At 46.9% G+C, this 15,433-nt stretch overlaps 2 protein-coding genes across 2 annotated transcripts; both read right to left on the reverse strand.

Moving 5' to 3' along the window:
• Positions 1 to 8,721: 8,721 nt before the first annotated feature.
• LOC109174180 lies at positions 8,722 to 9,483 on the reverse strand. Its single transcript, XM_019323444.1, has one exon. The coding sequence runs from the start codon at positions 9,481 to 9,483 to the stop codon at positions 8,722 to 8,724; it is 762 nt and encodes a 253-aa protein (XP_019178989.1).
• Positions 9,484 to 9,698: 215 nt separating this feature from the next.
• On the reverse strand, positions 9,699 to 10,286 carry LOC109174181 (leukocyte receptor cluster member 8 homolog). The gene has a single exon (XM_019323445.1). The coding sequence runs from the start codon at positions 10,284 to 10,286 to the stop codon at positions 9,699 to 9,701; it is 588 nt and encodes a 195-aa protein (XP_019178990.1).
• Between the last annotated feature and the right edge of the window lie 5,147 nt (positions 10,287 to 15,433).

Here is a 15,433-nt window from a genome sequence, read left to right on the forward strand (position 1 = left end):
GAATTTAGAAGTCGCCCGACAAGTTTCAAATCATCGACCACCCACGTTCTCAGGGGAAGAAGATCTCGTAATCCTCGAAGAATGGATCCGGACCTTCGACAAGATTCTAGGATTGGTAGAATGCCCAGAGGAACGTCGTGTAGAGATAGCCTCATTCTATTTCGGACACGAGGCAGACCTTTGGTGGATCCACGAGGGGCCCACTTACAGACAGGAACCAGGGTTCGACTGGGAAAACCTCAAAACACGACTACGAGAACGATTCTATCCAACACACGTAAAAACATCCATGCACGAAGAGTTCCTCCACTTGAAACAAGGAACGACCACCGTCATGGAATACCATAAACGATTCCTCGAACTAGCACGCTTCGCACCAGAACTAGTCCCCACTGAGGCAACCAAAATAGAAAGGTTTGTATCGGGTCTCAACTTCGAAGCCCGAAAAGCACTAGTAGTAAGCAGACCCCGGACCCTCAACGAGGCTTACTCTAGTGCCGCAAATCTCTATCGGATCCAATTACTGCAACGTGGGGTTCAGGAACAAATTTGAAAAAGGAACACAGGGGGTGGAGCACCACCTATAAAGAGAACGAGAAACGACGCCAACACAAGGCCAAGCCATCCAGTTGCCCAGAGGCCACCCCTAGGAAACAACGAAACTAACGCAAGGAGCTTCCCTTGCCCAAAATGCAACAAAAACCATAGAGGCAAAGATTGCATGGGCAACCCCTGGCGATGTTTCAACTGCGGGGAAGAAGGGCAAAAGGCCTTCCAATGCACTCAACCCCAGAAATCACGCCCCACGACCATGGGCCAACACGGGGGCACGAATCATCAAGGAAACTACGATGCCCCCAGAAAGGTGTTCATCATAAGCCGCACCCAGGCCGAACTCGAGAACGAAAGCAACCCCGAGGAAGGAGACATGGCTCCAGGGGACGAGGACCACGCAAACCCACCAAAAGAAAACCAAGGAGATGAATTCTGCTTAGGATAAACTAGCAAATCCCTTGTAACCACCCTCATAGTAGAATTACTTGCTTAGATTAGCTATTTCGGAACTATTATAAATAAAGAACTAAATCAAAATTAATTTTAGCATAAGGAAAAAAAAAGACTAGCTTATGCACGTCAACAACAAAAGGGGACAAAAACCAAGTCTTCTACCACTAGAAGACGAAAGAAGGAAAAAAACAAGGGTCACACAATGGAGAAAACTAATGTCACCAATGAGAATTGAACCCTAAACCTCCCACTTGAAAATCTAAGTCCCTAACCACTAAGCAATGAGTGTTTCTTAAAACCTCAAGGGAACACTCCCTTCTTAAACCCCTACAAATCCCTAAAACCCACAAAAATCCCCAAATCAAAAGCCCTTCTTCTTCTTCCACATTCCCTCACCCTCTCTCTCTCCCTTCCTCTCCCTCTCACCTCCCCGCCGACCCAACGACACCCCAGCAACCACCACTGCCCGTCGCTGTCACCAGCCGAGTCGCCACCGGCCACCCAGGCAACGCACCACCGCACACCACCGTCGCCACCCGGAGGCAACCCGCGACGCCACCACCGTCCGTCACCCACCCGGACACACCCCGCTGCCACACGCCTCACCACTGCTCGGTTCCGCCCAAGGCCACCGCCACCACGCCGAGCCATCGCCAGGACCAGGCCGCGCCGCCGCCCGCTCGCCGTCGAGAAAGCAACGCCACCGGGAGCTCGCCGGAGTCACGCCGGAGCCTCGCCGGAACCCTCGCCGGAAGTTCATCGGAAAACACTACCCACCCAAAAATGCCGAAAAAGCTGTAACACCCCGTGTTACGGCCCCTAAAACCATTTAATTAATTAATCAATAGCCCAAGAGAAAGAATAAATCATAATGAATAATTAGGGAAAAAGGCCCACCATAGTCCATGGGCCCTCATATATAAACCCAACCCCTAAACCCAATCCTTAGTTCCAAAAGGAATAGAATTAGCGAGCCTATAATATTAGTTCCTAATTAGGATTCCTAAATATATAAATAGGGGACTTAGGAGGCACCTAGAACTTCCCACAAAAATAACGCCCCACCACCCGAAAAGAGCTCCAAGAATCCCCTTAGGAGAAATCAAGAAAGCAAGGAAGCTTAAAGAAAGATCCTTCATAGCCAAGGAATTAATTAAGGCTAAGAGGTAACCCATGTCTCAACAAAACCTATTTTCATAGCTATGATTCCCCCTTAGGGTTTCCCCCATATTATTGTGTATTGGCGAGATATGACGATTATTATTGATGTTTGATGTGATGATCCCATAAGGGATCTTGATGATCTTGATATTGGGAGATTCTTGATAACTATGGTGTTCTTGATAATTATGTGGAGTTCTTGATGATTATGTGTCGTTCTTAATAATTGTGTGATGCTCTTGATGTTTATGTGTTATTCTTACCGAATCTTGCAATTAGAAGACGAAATGTATTCTTGTTGATATAAAAGTGATTAGAACCCTAGGTTGTATCGTATGATCTTATTCTTGGATTATCGGGTGGGGAAATCGCATGTTTGGGTGTTGATTATGTTTAGAAAAGCATGATAGGTTATGTGCCGTTCGTTTCTCGTATTTGATCCGTTAATTGTCTACCAATTGTCGTTAATTGCGTTGTAAAGTGTCTAAGCATGGTTTCGGGTTCCACAACGGTTCCCGGGGCGAAAAGTGATGAAAAGAGTCAATGGGGGGCAGGGGACCAGCCACCTACCCATGGCAGTAAAAAACCGCCCGGCAGCGGGTGGCCGGCGGGCGGGCAGCTGCCCGCCGGCGACCCGCTGCCCGGAACAGTAGAATCCGGCGGGCAGCCGGCGGGTGGCCCCCACCCGCTGGAAAATTGTCCCACCCGGGACCCCGGCTTCCCCGTTTGATGTTCCCCGTTCCCCGTGGTGTCCCAACGGACTCCGTTTATCGTGCTTATGTCTAGTTTGATGTTTCGGGTACCGTTCGTAGGTTTATGAGTCTATTATATTGCATGCTAGTTGAATTGGTATCCCGTTGACCTAGGTGGAAGAAGTATGAACCCCTTAGGACTATTCTTAGTAAGTGATGGATCACGCATAGGTTTTGTTATACGTTTTCTCCCCCTTCCTAATGTGTAATGTGGGTTGCATGTGCTTGCTATGTGTTATGTGTGTGTTACCCCAATTCGGTTGCGATCGGATTGGTTATCCTGAGCTGCGGTTCAGAAGCTGGCTGCGATCAGATTGATACCCTTGGGTTGCGGTCCACCGTTTGGTTGCGATCAAACGTTTCTATACGAGCTGCGGTTCATCCTTTTTCCTGGCTGCGGTCAGATGACATTCTCTTGGGCTGCGGTCCACTGTTTGGTTGCGATCAAACACTATGATGAGCTGCGGTTCATCGGTCGGTTGCGATCGACCCCTCTGTGTTGCGATACGGGGCAGGGTGCTGCGGGGCCGTGTCAGAGCTATATGCGCTGACCCTCATGTATGGGCATGCGATTGGTCCTGTGGCGCCAACAAAGTGTGTTATGTGTTGTGACCTGGACGAGTTGTGATTACGAGTGTCTTGGGGGATGTGACTATGGGATTTATATTGGGGATTGTTCATGTTGGGTTATGATCATTGTTTATGCTTTGCCTTATCTGTTGTGAACTGCATATGCTCGTTATAACTGTGCTTGTGTCTAGCCTTATCTGTCGAGCCATTCCCGGTTTTAAAGCTAGCGTTCGTAGGATATATCTTCATGCTCAAAATGGTTTTCGTATATCTATATATATCTCTATATGTATTGTATTTCAACGCGTTGGAGTGGGTTACCAGCATCTCTCGCTGAACATATATATTTGGCTTTCAGGCACAGAGGACTAGAGCACTGGAGCGCGCTAGAACTGGAGCGTAGAAGTAGAGTTGTTTCCCTTTCGGCCTGCGTGTCATATTATGCATTGTGTTTCAATGGATATTAGTTAGACAGCCTGTGCACCTGGGTTCTCTAGCCCAGGTGTGGCATAGCACCCCGTACACTTATGATATACTTTGGGATGTAATGAGATATTACCTTTATTATATAAGTTTAAAATGTCTTGAAAATCTAGGGTGTTACAAAAGCCCCTCAGAACCCGCACCCCGGAATGGAGCAGCGCCGACTACACCGTGATTGGAGGTAAAGCTCTCGAACCCGACCAATTCTCTCCGGAGTTGGTCGACATGCTTAACTTCCAAGGGCTCTTGGATACGTATCTCACCATAAAGGGGGATACATACCCCGAATTGGTGAAAGAGTTCTATCATCACTTGGTGGCTGTCAAGCGAGGTGATAAATTGGAAATCACCGCCAAGGTCCGAGGCAATGAAATCATACTTTCCGAAGGCCGCTTGGCCAAACTCTTAAAATTGACCACCACGGGTGTGTCAGACTACGACCGAAAGGGGTGGATCGGCACCCAAGACCTGGGGTACAAGGACTACCTCGGGTACCTACTCGGAAAGGAGGAAGGGTTCACCTCGTCCACACGACCAAATAGGAAGTGGCTAACGGCGGAGCAAAAAATATTGGTTATGATTGTGACTGACAGCCTCTTGCCCACAAATAATAAAAGCAAGGACGTGGGGAGTTTAGAGTGCACTTTCGCCTATCTCTTGAAACACAAAATCAAGTTCAACCTATCGGCCCTCATGTTGAAATACATGGAATTTTGCAAAACTAGCAACCGGCTTAGCCTACCCTACGGGATGATCCTAAGTTGGATCATGGAGAAAAAGGGGGTGGATCTGAGCCACACTGAGATCAAGACCGCAAAAGGTATGGTTTTTAATGCCTAGAACCTCCGTCGCAATGATATCTACTACACCGAAGGGGGACAGTACATCACCCTCGAAGAGATTTGCTTGAAACCCGATGAGGAGCGAAGAGAATTGGTTGACCGATTGGACATCTCCAACAAAAAGCTAAAATGAGCAATGCAAGATTGTGGGGGACTAGAGGGAAGTGAGGAACAGGAAGAGGATAGCGAGCCTAACCCACCGCACCCGCACGAACAGGAGGAAACCCAAGGGGACAAAATGAAGAATCTGTCAATGAGCGCATCCTAGCACAACTCACTCGGCAAAACCAAATCATGGACGAAGGGTTCTCGTCCTTAATCCACGCGACACGCGCTTTAGATCAGAGGGTGGCAGCAATCGAGACCATCCTGGGTACTCGCGGGGCATCCAGTTCCGGAGCAGGGAACGAAGGTAGACCCGAACTTTCCAATCACCACGTCACCAGAAATCTAGTCTACCCCAGCAAGGACAACACGTGGGGCCATGTTCCTAACCAGGAGGCCAAAATACAGAGTGTCCAGGGGTGAAAGAATGGATTAACACACAGGCTTCGGGGACGAAGCCTCTTGTAGGGGGGGGGGGGGGGAGAGTGTAACACCCCGTGTTACGACCCCTAAAACCAATTAATCATTTAATCAATTACCCAAAAGAAAGCACTAAATTCTAATAATTAATTAAGAAAAAGGCCCACCATAGTCCATAGGCCCTTATCCCTAAACCCAATCCCCTAGTTCTAGAAGGAATAGAACTAACCCTAATTAGGGACTCTTAGGTATATAAATAGGGGGCATAGGAGGCACCTAGAACCCACACCACAATAATCCCTCACCACACAAGGAGTTCCAAGAATCCCCCTAGGAGAAATCAAGAAAGAAGAAATCTTAAGAAAAGAGCCTTCATAGCCAAGGAAATTAATTAAGGCTAAGAGGTAACCCATGTCTCAACAAAACCTGTTTTCATTGCTATAATTATCTTCTTTGGCATCCTCTCTATACTTGTGTCTTGATGAATCGTTTATGATATTGATGATATGATCTTGATGATTGTGAGATGATTTTATGTGTGATCTTGATGATCTTGATGATGATAAAAGGTTCTTGATGATTATGTGATGTTCTTGATGAATCTTGATGTTTAGATGATTAAAATATGAACTATGGTTTTATTGATTTGAATATGATTAGAACCCTAGGTTAAAATTGGGAATTTCGTATTGTGTTATTCTTGATGTAATTGGGTGGAATTTCGCATGTTCGGGTGTTGATTATGTTTAGAAGTCATGACAGGATATGTGCTATATGATTCTTGCTTTTGATCCGTTAATTGTCTACATGGTGTCACAAATTGCGTTTAAAAGTATCTAAGCATGGTTTCGGGTTCCACAACGGATCCCGGGACGTTTATTTTGATAAAGAGTCAGTGGGGGGTAGGTGGGGGTAGGGGGACCCACCACCTACCCGCTGCCCGAGAAAGACGTCGCCGGCAGCGGGCAGCCGGCGGGCAGGCGACTGCCCGCCGGGTACCCGCTGCTCGGAGACCTGACGCCGGCGGGCAGCCGGTGGGTGGTGGACCACCCACCGGCTACCCGCTGGAAATTATCCCAACTCGGGACTCCGGCTTCCCCGTTTGATGTTTCCCCGACCCCCGTGGTGTCCTAACGGACCCCGTTTATCGTGCCTAAAGTCTAGTTTGATGTTTCGGGTACCATTCGTAGGATAAACGAGTCTTATATATGTATGTATATTGCATGCTAGTGGAATTGGTATCCCGTTGGCCTAGGTGAAAGAAGTATGAACCCCTTAGGATTATTCCTTGTATGTGGATGACCACGCATAGGTTTCGTTATACGTTTTCTCCCCTTTTTCCCAATGTGTTGATGTGGGTTGCATGTGCTTGCTATGTGTTATGTGTGCATGATACCCCAATCGGGTTGTTACATAACCCTTCTCCGAGCTTAGGCTTTGACAACACTATCGGGGACATCAGATATTCCTTCAACTCGTCGAAAGCCGCTCGGCACTTGTCGTCCCAGACGAACCCGTTAACTTTGCGCAATACCTTGAAGAATGGTAAGGCGCGCTCGGCTAGCTTGGAGAGGAAACAACTCAGGGCTGCCAACCGGTCGGTCAATTGTTGCACCTCCCGAACGGTCGTGGGTGGTTGCATATATCAAGAATAGCCTTGACCTTGGCGGGGATGGGCTCGATTCCTCTTTTGGTCATCATGTAGCCAAGGAACTTTCCTGTTTGAACCGCAAATGTGCACTTGTTGGGGTTCAATCGTAGCTAGTACCTCCTCATGATCTGAAAGCATTCCCGGAGGTCCCGAGTGTGGTCGGCTCTATCCCGACTCTTGACCAGCATGTCATCGATGTAAGCTTCCATCGTTCGGCCTAAAAGATCCGCAAAGAGCATATTGAGCATCCTCTGATAAGTTGCTCCAGCATTGCGAAGGCCGAACGACATCACTCGGTAGCAATACAACCCATCCGGGGTGACGAAGGCTGTCTTGCTTTCATCCTCATGGTGCATCATAATCTGGTGATAGCCTTTGAATGCATCCATGAAACTCATGAGCTCGGCCCCGGCCGTCTCATCGACCATCTGATGGATACTCGGGAGTACGGGTCGAGTGGGCATGCTTTATTGAGGTCGGTGAAATCGATGCACATCCTCGATGTTGGAGGCTTAGGAACAAGAACAATGTTAGGCACCCATTCGGGATAGATAACCGGTCGGATGTGCTCGATCGCCGCCATCTTTTTCACTTCCTCCCTAACAAACTCTCGGCGGTCGGAGGATAAATGCCGAGTCTTCTGAACGACTGGCTTTGCCGCGGGATCCACTGATAGCTTGTGGCAAATCACGGTACGATCGATCCCGGGCATGTCTTCTGGCCCCCACGCAAAGATATCGGCAAATTCTCGGAGGATTGCCAGTATTTCCAATCGCAGCTCGGGGGTGAGGGCCCGACCCATCTTGATTTTCCTGTCCGGTCGTTCCTCGGACAAGGGAACCTCTTCAATCTCCTCGGAGGGCTCGGGTTGCTCCTTCCGATCACTGGTGGCCTCCTTCACAATGGTATTCACCCGGGAAGATTCAGCATCGCGCCTATTGACAGCCCGGTTATAACATTTCCTCGCGGTCTGGACATCACCGCGTACAACTCCAACCCCGTTCGGGGTGGGGAACTTCATGTATAAATGCGGCATGGAAATGATTCCGCCGACCTTCATGATGGCCGGTCGGCCCAAGATAACAGTGTGGACACAATGCAGATTGACCACAACGAACTCCATCTCGGTCTTCACAAATTTGGGCGGGGTGCTGATCTCGACCGGGAGCATAATTTTTCCTTCGAGGCGAATGAGAGCCCCGGTAAATCCCGACAAGGGTACGCCAACCAGAATCAGCTCGCGCTTGTCCAACTTTAGCTTCTCAAATACGTTCAAATAAAGGACGTTAACACTACTCCCGGTATCCACCATGACTCTCTGGACATCGGTCCCCATAATATCAATTGTGACCATGAGGGCTTCCATCCCGTGGTCTCCACTATCCGGTTGGTCCTCCAAAGAGAAGGTGATAGGCTCCATCTTCTGCCTTTTCCCGGTTTCACAGGAATCTACGATCGCGACCGGGCAGCTCTCCCGGGGTCGGGATGCATCTTCCAAACCACCAAAGATCACATGAATGGTCGATTTGGACGCCGGTCGACTGCTGGATGGAGGGTCGGGGTCTCTGCGATCTTGACCCGACCGATCTGATCGATCCGAGCGATGGTGGGAACGCCTATGGTCTCTTCGATCAGCAACTTTCTTGCTCTCCTCTCTTTTACCCACACATTTGTCCAGCTTCCCCAGATTAAGCAGGTCTTCCAGGAATTGCCTCAAATGTGTGCATTCCTACGTATCATGCCCGGCGCAACGGTGATAAGCGCAATGTTTGGACTTATCTGGCCCGTCCTGTCTGGGGTGGGGTAGACGAATCAGATTGCAGGACTGGGCGTACTGCATGGCCTCCACCGCCGATCGGTTTAGCGCCGTAAACTCCCCTGGCCGGATACGGGGTCGGGGATGATCATCACCCGATCGATGTTCCGCCCGACCGGAAGGCTTCCGGGATGAAGTCCCGACCTCCTGCGATCTCTTGACGGCGTTCGCCTCACCGGCATTGGCATAATCCGTCACTCGACGAAGAGTTTCCTCATAAGTGGTCGGCGGGTGAAGGATGAAATCCTGATACAAATAACCGGCACGAAGGGAGATGTGGAGCATGTGGATGGCGGTAAGATCGTCCATCGGCTCAACCTCCCCGACCGCCGCTTTCCACTTGACCAAAAACTCGGACAAGATCTCCCCCTCTAACTGCTTGGCCTTTTCCAGGTACATATAGGGCTTCCTGATGATCCTGGAGGTCACAAACTTCCGGTTGAATTTCATTGCCAGGGTGGCAAAGTCAGCGATGGAACCCGGTTGAAGTGACCTAAACCATTCCGTCGCCCGACCGGTGAGCGTGGAATAGAAAGCCCTACACATTACAGCGTCAGACACGCCCATCATCAACATGTTGCCGTAGTAGGTGTTGACGTGAACCTCAGGGTCTGTACGCCCATCATACTCTTTGTTGCCGGGGACTTGCAAGTCGAGCGGGTAAGGCTGGGCCATTATCTCCGCCGTGAAGGGTGTCCTCAATAAAGAGGCTGATTGATCGACCGGAGGCCTCGCAGCGTGCTCGTTTGCCAATGAGTGAATTCCGCTCGGAGGTCATTGAGCATTCCTCGGGTCTCATCATGCTCGACCGTCTGGGCTGGTTCCCGAGCCCGTCGTCTTCGATGTGACTTGGACCCACTATGCCCTGATGACCCCTCCTGACTGGCTGCTCACATCGGCGAATCTACCGAGCGCCTGCTCGGGTCATGCGGTCCCAATCTTTGCCACATTGCTGGATGGAGCCGCTTAAATGCCACCACCCGGTTGGCTTCCAACTCCGGGTCTTCCGCCCGAGCTTGCATCTCCGGTTGCACCTGAGAAGCCTGCCGTGGTTCCTCCATGGCCTCGGCACCCTGCGACCCCAACCTCGAACGAGCCGAGCGCCTAGCCCGGGGGGCGGGCTGAAGCTCCGGCTCGGTCGACATGGTCGGGTAAATCGGAGGAGCGGAGGCGGGTGCCGTGTGCACATGCATGTATTGTGGGTAACCGGTCGGTGGTGCATAATACATTGGTGTGCCGGGCCAATACCCATACTGTGAAGGAGGGACCGAGTATGGATATTGCCCAGGGAACGGGTACTGCGGGCCGGGAGGTGGATACCCCGGTTGGATGTAATTGACCGGTTGCTGGGCGACCGGGTTCTGGGTCACCGGATGAGGTGGTGATAGGTTGAGGTTTAAATCGACGGTCTGACCCTGGTACTGAGTGCGTTGATGGTCAGACGAACTGGCTGCATCAGCTTGCTCATCCTTGGCCATTTGGTACATATAAGGATACATAGTAATCGATGGAACCGGTACTCGTCAAACGTAACTTTCATACTCGGGTCCCCACAAACGGCGCAAAAATGATAGTATAAATTCCACGTAATGCGGTCATGATACTAATAAGACCAAGCAAAAGCAAATAAAGACTTTTATTTATCAAAGAAGGACCTAATACAATCTAAATGACTATCCCGAGGGCCGACTGACTGCTGTCGGGCAGCTCTGTAGATAGTCTATTGATCGTTCCAAAAGTCCCTCACACTGTAGCCGCCGCGGGTATTTATAGCCGCTAGGCCGGAGACACAATTCCGGCCGGCCGGCATGTAACCCACGTAGCACCCACGTGTCTTCAACCAGCGGGCCCTGCCTGTCAACGTGTAACGTTGACACGTACTTCTTCTCGGATCTCTTGTTCGAGGGCTATCGGTCGGGTGTTGAAGACTTCGGTCGGGAGATGTGCAAGTCGGGTCCGACCGGCTTCCTTCAGGAATATCCGACCTGTAAACCTCCACGAACAATAAGAAAACACGTGGCATGTCGGTCGGGATATATCCTACCAAATATATACTGTAAATTAGGTGTACCGTATCATCAATGTCAAATGCGTAATTCTAATTAATTGACCAAAGTTCATGTTATATTTTCTATTGTATTTTTTAATACACTCTAACATATTCGTAGTATATGTTTAACAATTATATCAGTTTTGATTGGGATGAGATTCGAACATAAGACTTCCCTTATGAAAATAAATGAGTAACATAAGAATAATAAATAGTTAACGAAAAATTCCATTACTGAAGTTTACATAGATGGATTGCAGAGGGTAAGTAGGAAAAATAATTAAAAAATAATAAAATGAAAAAATAATGTGAACAATTACTTTCAAAAAACATTTATACCAACGTTTTTTAGTTCCCGTTACGGCCTAACTTTATTGGCTCTTAGCTACATAAGAATAACTAATAACAAGTTAACATGGTTAGGTTGGTCTAAGGCGCTAGATTAAGGTTTTGGTCCGAAAGGGCGTGGATTCAAATCCCACTCTCAACAATAAAATGTTATTATTTTCAGCCTTTTAATATAACTAGAATATGATATGATTTTTAAAACCTTTTTTTCCCATATAACTTATCTTAATAGAATTTTCACCCTTAATTTAAAATGTAATACATTTTGCCCTAATATTAATATATATTATAATTTTCCTGCACTTTTATTTTTTAAAATTAAAAATGTAATCTATAATATAATTTTTCCCTAAAATTTGTGTTCATTAATAATAAATCAATATACTACAAATTAAATTTCATTCATCTACTCTATTAATAAGAACTAGTTACCACACGCGCATTGTGAGAATTGTCGAATGCCCAATGGGTATTTTTAAATTAGTGTTTCAGAATTTATTAAAATATCATTCGGTATCCTTGTGTATATCAACGTAAGATTATCAAATTTTTCATAAAAGTAAATATTTCAATAATGCATAACTATGATGCATAATTTTTCATAAAATTAACTGGTGCAATAGCAGTTTTAGAGGAAAAGACCCTCACTCGATAGTACAGAAGCATAATTTTTGCAACACAAAACCCTATTAATTGGCGTGATCCATGCTTCCTCTTGTTGCCACAGCAGCCATAAATGAATTCTTGATTTCATCTAGTCCCCTGGTATGCTTCACTGCAATTTTAGCGTCTTGGCACGGTGCACCTTAAAAAACGGAACCAAATCTTCCTTCCCCAAAAAGACAATGATAGTAGGCATTGTTTCTCATCAGTGTTGAATATATACTGTAAATTAGGTGTACCATTTCATCAATGTCCAATGCGTAATTCTAATTAATTGACCAAAGTTCATGTTATATTTTATATTGTAGTTTTTAATACACTCTAACATATTCATAGTATATGTTTAACAATTCTGTCAGTTTTGATTGGGATGAGATTCGAACATAAGGCTTCCCTTATGAAAATAAATGAGTAACATAAGAATAATAAATAGTTAACAAAAAGTTCCATTACTGAAGTTTACATAGATGGATTGCCGAGGGTAAGTAGGAAAAATAATAAAATAATAATAAAATAAAAATAATGTGAAGAATTAAATTCAAAAAACAATTACACCCACGTTTCTTAGTTCCCGTTAGGGCCTAACTTTATTGGCTCTTAGCTACATAAGAATAACTAGTAACAAGTTAAGATGGTCGAGTTGGTATAATGGGTGGCGAGAAGTCTAGAGGGGGGGGGGGGAGGGGGTGAATAGACTTCTCTAACTTTCAAACTTTTCTTAAGCACACCACACTTTGGTAACTTTAACTCTAAGTAACAAGCATAAACAAGTTAAACAACTTAGAGTGTGCACAACGGAATATGTAATGACAAAGTGTTATGCTTGATTGTGTAGTGCTCAAAGAGAGATTCTATACATACAACACGTTAGAAACACTTGATATAGATTAAAGATGATGTATGTAAAATTTCACTTGCATGCAAACGTGGGAACTATCAAACCCAGACTGATAAAGATATGTGATAAATCATAACGGGTTAGTTCACAGTTGATAATAGCATGCACGAAATATAATGAGCAGTAAGTAAAGAGAGCGAGAGATTTATAGTGGTTCGGAGATGGTGCTACTACTACTACTATCATCATTTAGGAACAAAGGACTCGCAGACTTCTTCTAACAAAGGACTCCACGAACGGGCCGGTCGGGGATAGCTGAGTATGATAGAACCGAGAGGGAGCTTCTGTCTTTACTAGAGCAGCAACACGTGTACTGGCGCCAGCGCGCGAAAGAGCATTGGTGGACGGAGGGGGATTTGAACAACAGGTATTTCCACAACTCTGTTAAAACAAGACGACGGCGTAATAGAATAATGAAACTAAAGAAGGATGACGGTACTTGGACTGATGGAGTGGATGAGGTGGGGGCTTTAATGGAAGATTATTATCAAAATCTTTTCACCGCGCAAGCAGGAGATGATAGTGAGGTCATTGCATGTGTGAGATCGCTGGTTTCGGTCTCAGATAATACTAAATTAGAACAACCTGTGAGTATGGAGGAGGTTCATCGAGCTGTGTCGGCAATGCATCCTGATAAATCACCTGGGCTTGATGGCTTTGGACCCGGGTTTTATCAGTTTTTCTGGGCAACGGTTGGAGGGGAGGTGACGAAATTTTGTAGACAGTTTATTGAGACAGCGGTGTTACCGACCAAGGCTAATGATACATTAATTGTGTTGATCCCGAAGAAGCCAGTGCCAGAGACTATGAAAGATTTGAGGCCCATTGCACTATGCAATGTCCTCTATAAAATAGCAGCTAAGGTTTGTGCGAACCGTTTGAAGCCTTTGCTTGATAGGTTGATCTCTGGGGCACAAAGTGTTTTTGTGCCTGGTCGGCTCATTACAGATAATATAATGTTGGCCTACGAGGCGCACCATTATTTAAAGAGGAAAACGCAGGGGAGGGTTGGGTTGGCAGCTTTGAAGGTCGATATGAGTAAAGCATATGACAGGGTGGAGTGGCGGTTTCTGAGGTCGGTAATGTTGAAGTTGGGTTTCAGTCAGAAGTGGGTTAATATTATAATGGAGACTGTGAGTTGCGTGAAATATCATATAATACATGAGCAACTTTGGTTGGGACCCATTGTGCCAGGGCGGGGACTGAGGCAGGGTGATCCGCTCTCGCCTTACTTGTTTCTTATGGTGGCTGAGGGATTAAGTGCTCTAATAGAGGATCGAACGAGAAAGGGGTTATTGCATGGGCTTTGTGTTGCGAGAAGAGCACCGCCAATATCTCATCTTTTATTCGCGGATGACTGCTTTCTCTTTATGCGAGCTACCACGAATGAAAGCAACCGAATGAGGGAGGTACTAAACTTATATACTCAGGCTTCTGGTCAATTAATAAATTATGATAAGTCAGTATTGTGTTTTAGTACAAATGTTGCGCAGAATGACAAGAACAATGTGATTGATATACTGGGGGTTGCGCAGGGTGATACAGCGGGCCGATATCTTGGGCTACCCTCGCTTGTTGGGCGAAATAAGAGGGCAATACTCGGTTTTTTAAAGGAGCGAATACTAGCTCGTGTAAGGAGTTGGAATTCCAAGTTTCTTTCAAGAGCTGGCCGGGAGGTGCTGCTGAAAAATGTGTTGCAGGCATTACCTTGTTATTCGATGATGGTCTTTAAGTTGCCTATCAGTTTATGTAAGGAGATTGAGGTGCTGCTGAATCATTATTGGTGGTCTGGGTCCGTAACAACCGCAGGAGGCATAAGGTGGAGATCTTGGCAGGCTTTGACTATGCCGAAGGCCAAGGGGGGTTTGGGGTTTAGGCGATTGCGCGAGACGAACTTGGCGTTGTTGGGTAAACAGGCCTAGCGCCTGCTAACACGGCGAGATTCTTTGGTTGCTCGAGTCTATAAGAACAGGTATTATCCTCACACAACTTTTTTTGATGCAGAGCCAGGGTCTAATCCATCATATGTATGGCGCAGAATTTTGGAGGCAAAGAATGTTATTCGTACGTGGGCACGGCGGAGCATTGGTGATGGCCGAAACACAATGATTGGGTCAGATCCTTGGCTTGTAACGGCTGAGGACCCTTATGTTCGAACTGTGATGGATCTTTCAATTATGAACGCACCTGTGAGTGCGCTGATGCAAGTAGATAGGCCTGGCTGGGATGTGGGTTGCATACGTGATGTGTTTGATGATAGAGATGCAGCCTGTGTTCTGAACATTCCAGTAAGTTGTCGTTTACCTAGTGATCAGTGGGTATGGAGTGGGGAGTCAAAAGGGCATTATTCTGTGAAATCTTGTTATCGAAAGCTAGTTGGTGAACTGGTGGTTAATAAACCATGGCACTTGATTTGGAAATTGCAGGTTCCTCTGAAGGTGCGTGTTTTTTGTTGGCAGCTTGCGTCGGCCATCTTGCCAACAAGGGATGCCCTGCTAACTAAGCGTGTGGCGTGTAATATTACTTGTCATATGTGCGGTACGGAAGAGGAGACAGCCATCCATCTTTTTCGTGACTGTGTTCAGGCGCAGGCAATCTGGGCAGCTGCGCAGTTGCCACCTTCTCCGCAGGATTATGGAAGCTGTGAGGAGTGGTTTTTTGAGAAG

Source organism: Ipomoea nil, unplaced genomic scaffold (genome assembly GCF_001879475.1).
Source record: "Ipomoea nil cultivar Tokyo-kokei standard unplaced genomic scaffold, Asagao_1.1 scaffold0542, whole genome shotgun sequence".
Taxonomy (NCBI): Eukaryota; Viridiplantae; Streptophyta; class Magnoliopsida; order Solanales; family Convolvulaceae; genus Ipomoea; species Ipomoea nil.

Bases quoted from the DNA above. Each gene is read 5' to 3' on its own strand.
- LOC109174180 (XM_019323444.1), bottom strand. From the start codon at position 9,483: ATGGCCCAGCCTTACCCGCTCGACTTGCAAGTCCCCGGCAACAAAGAG.
- LOC109174181 (XM_019323445.1), bottom strand. From the start codon at position 10,286: ATGGCCAAGGATGAGCAAGCTGATGCAGCCAGTTCGTCTGACCATCAA.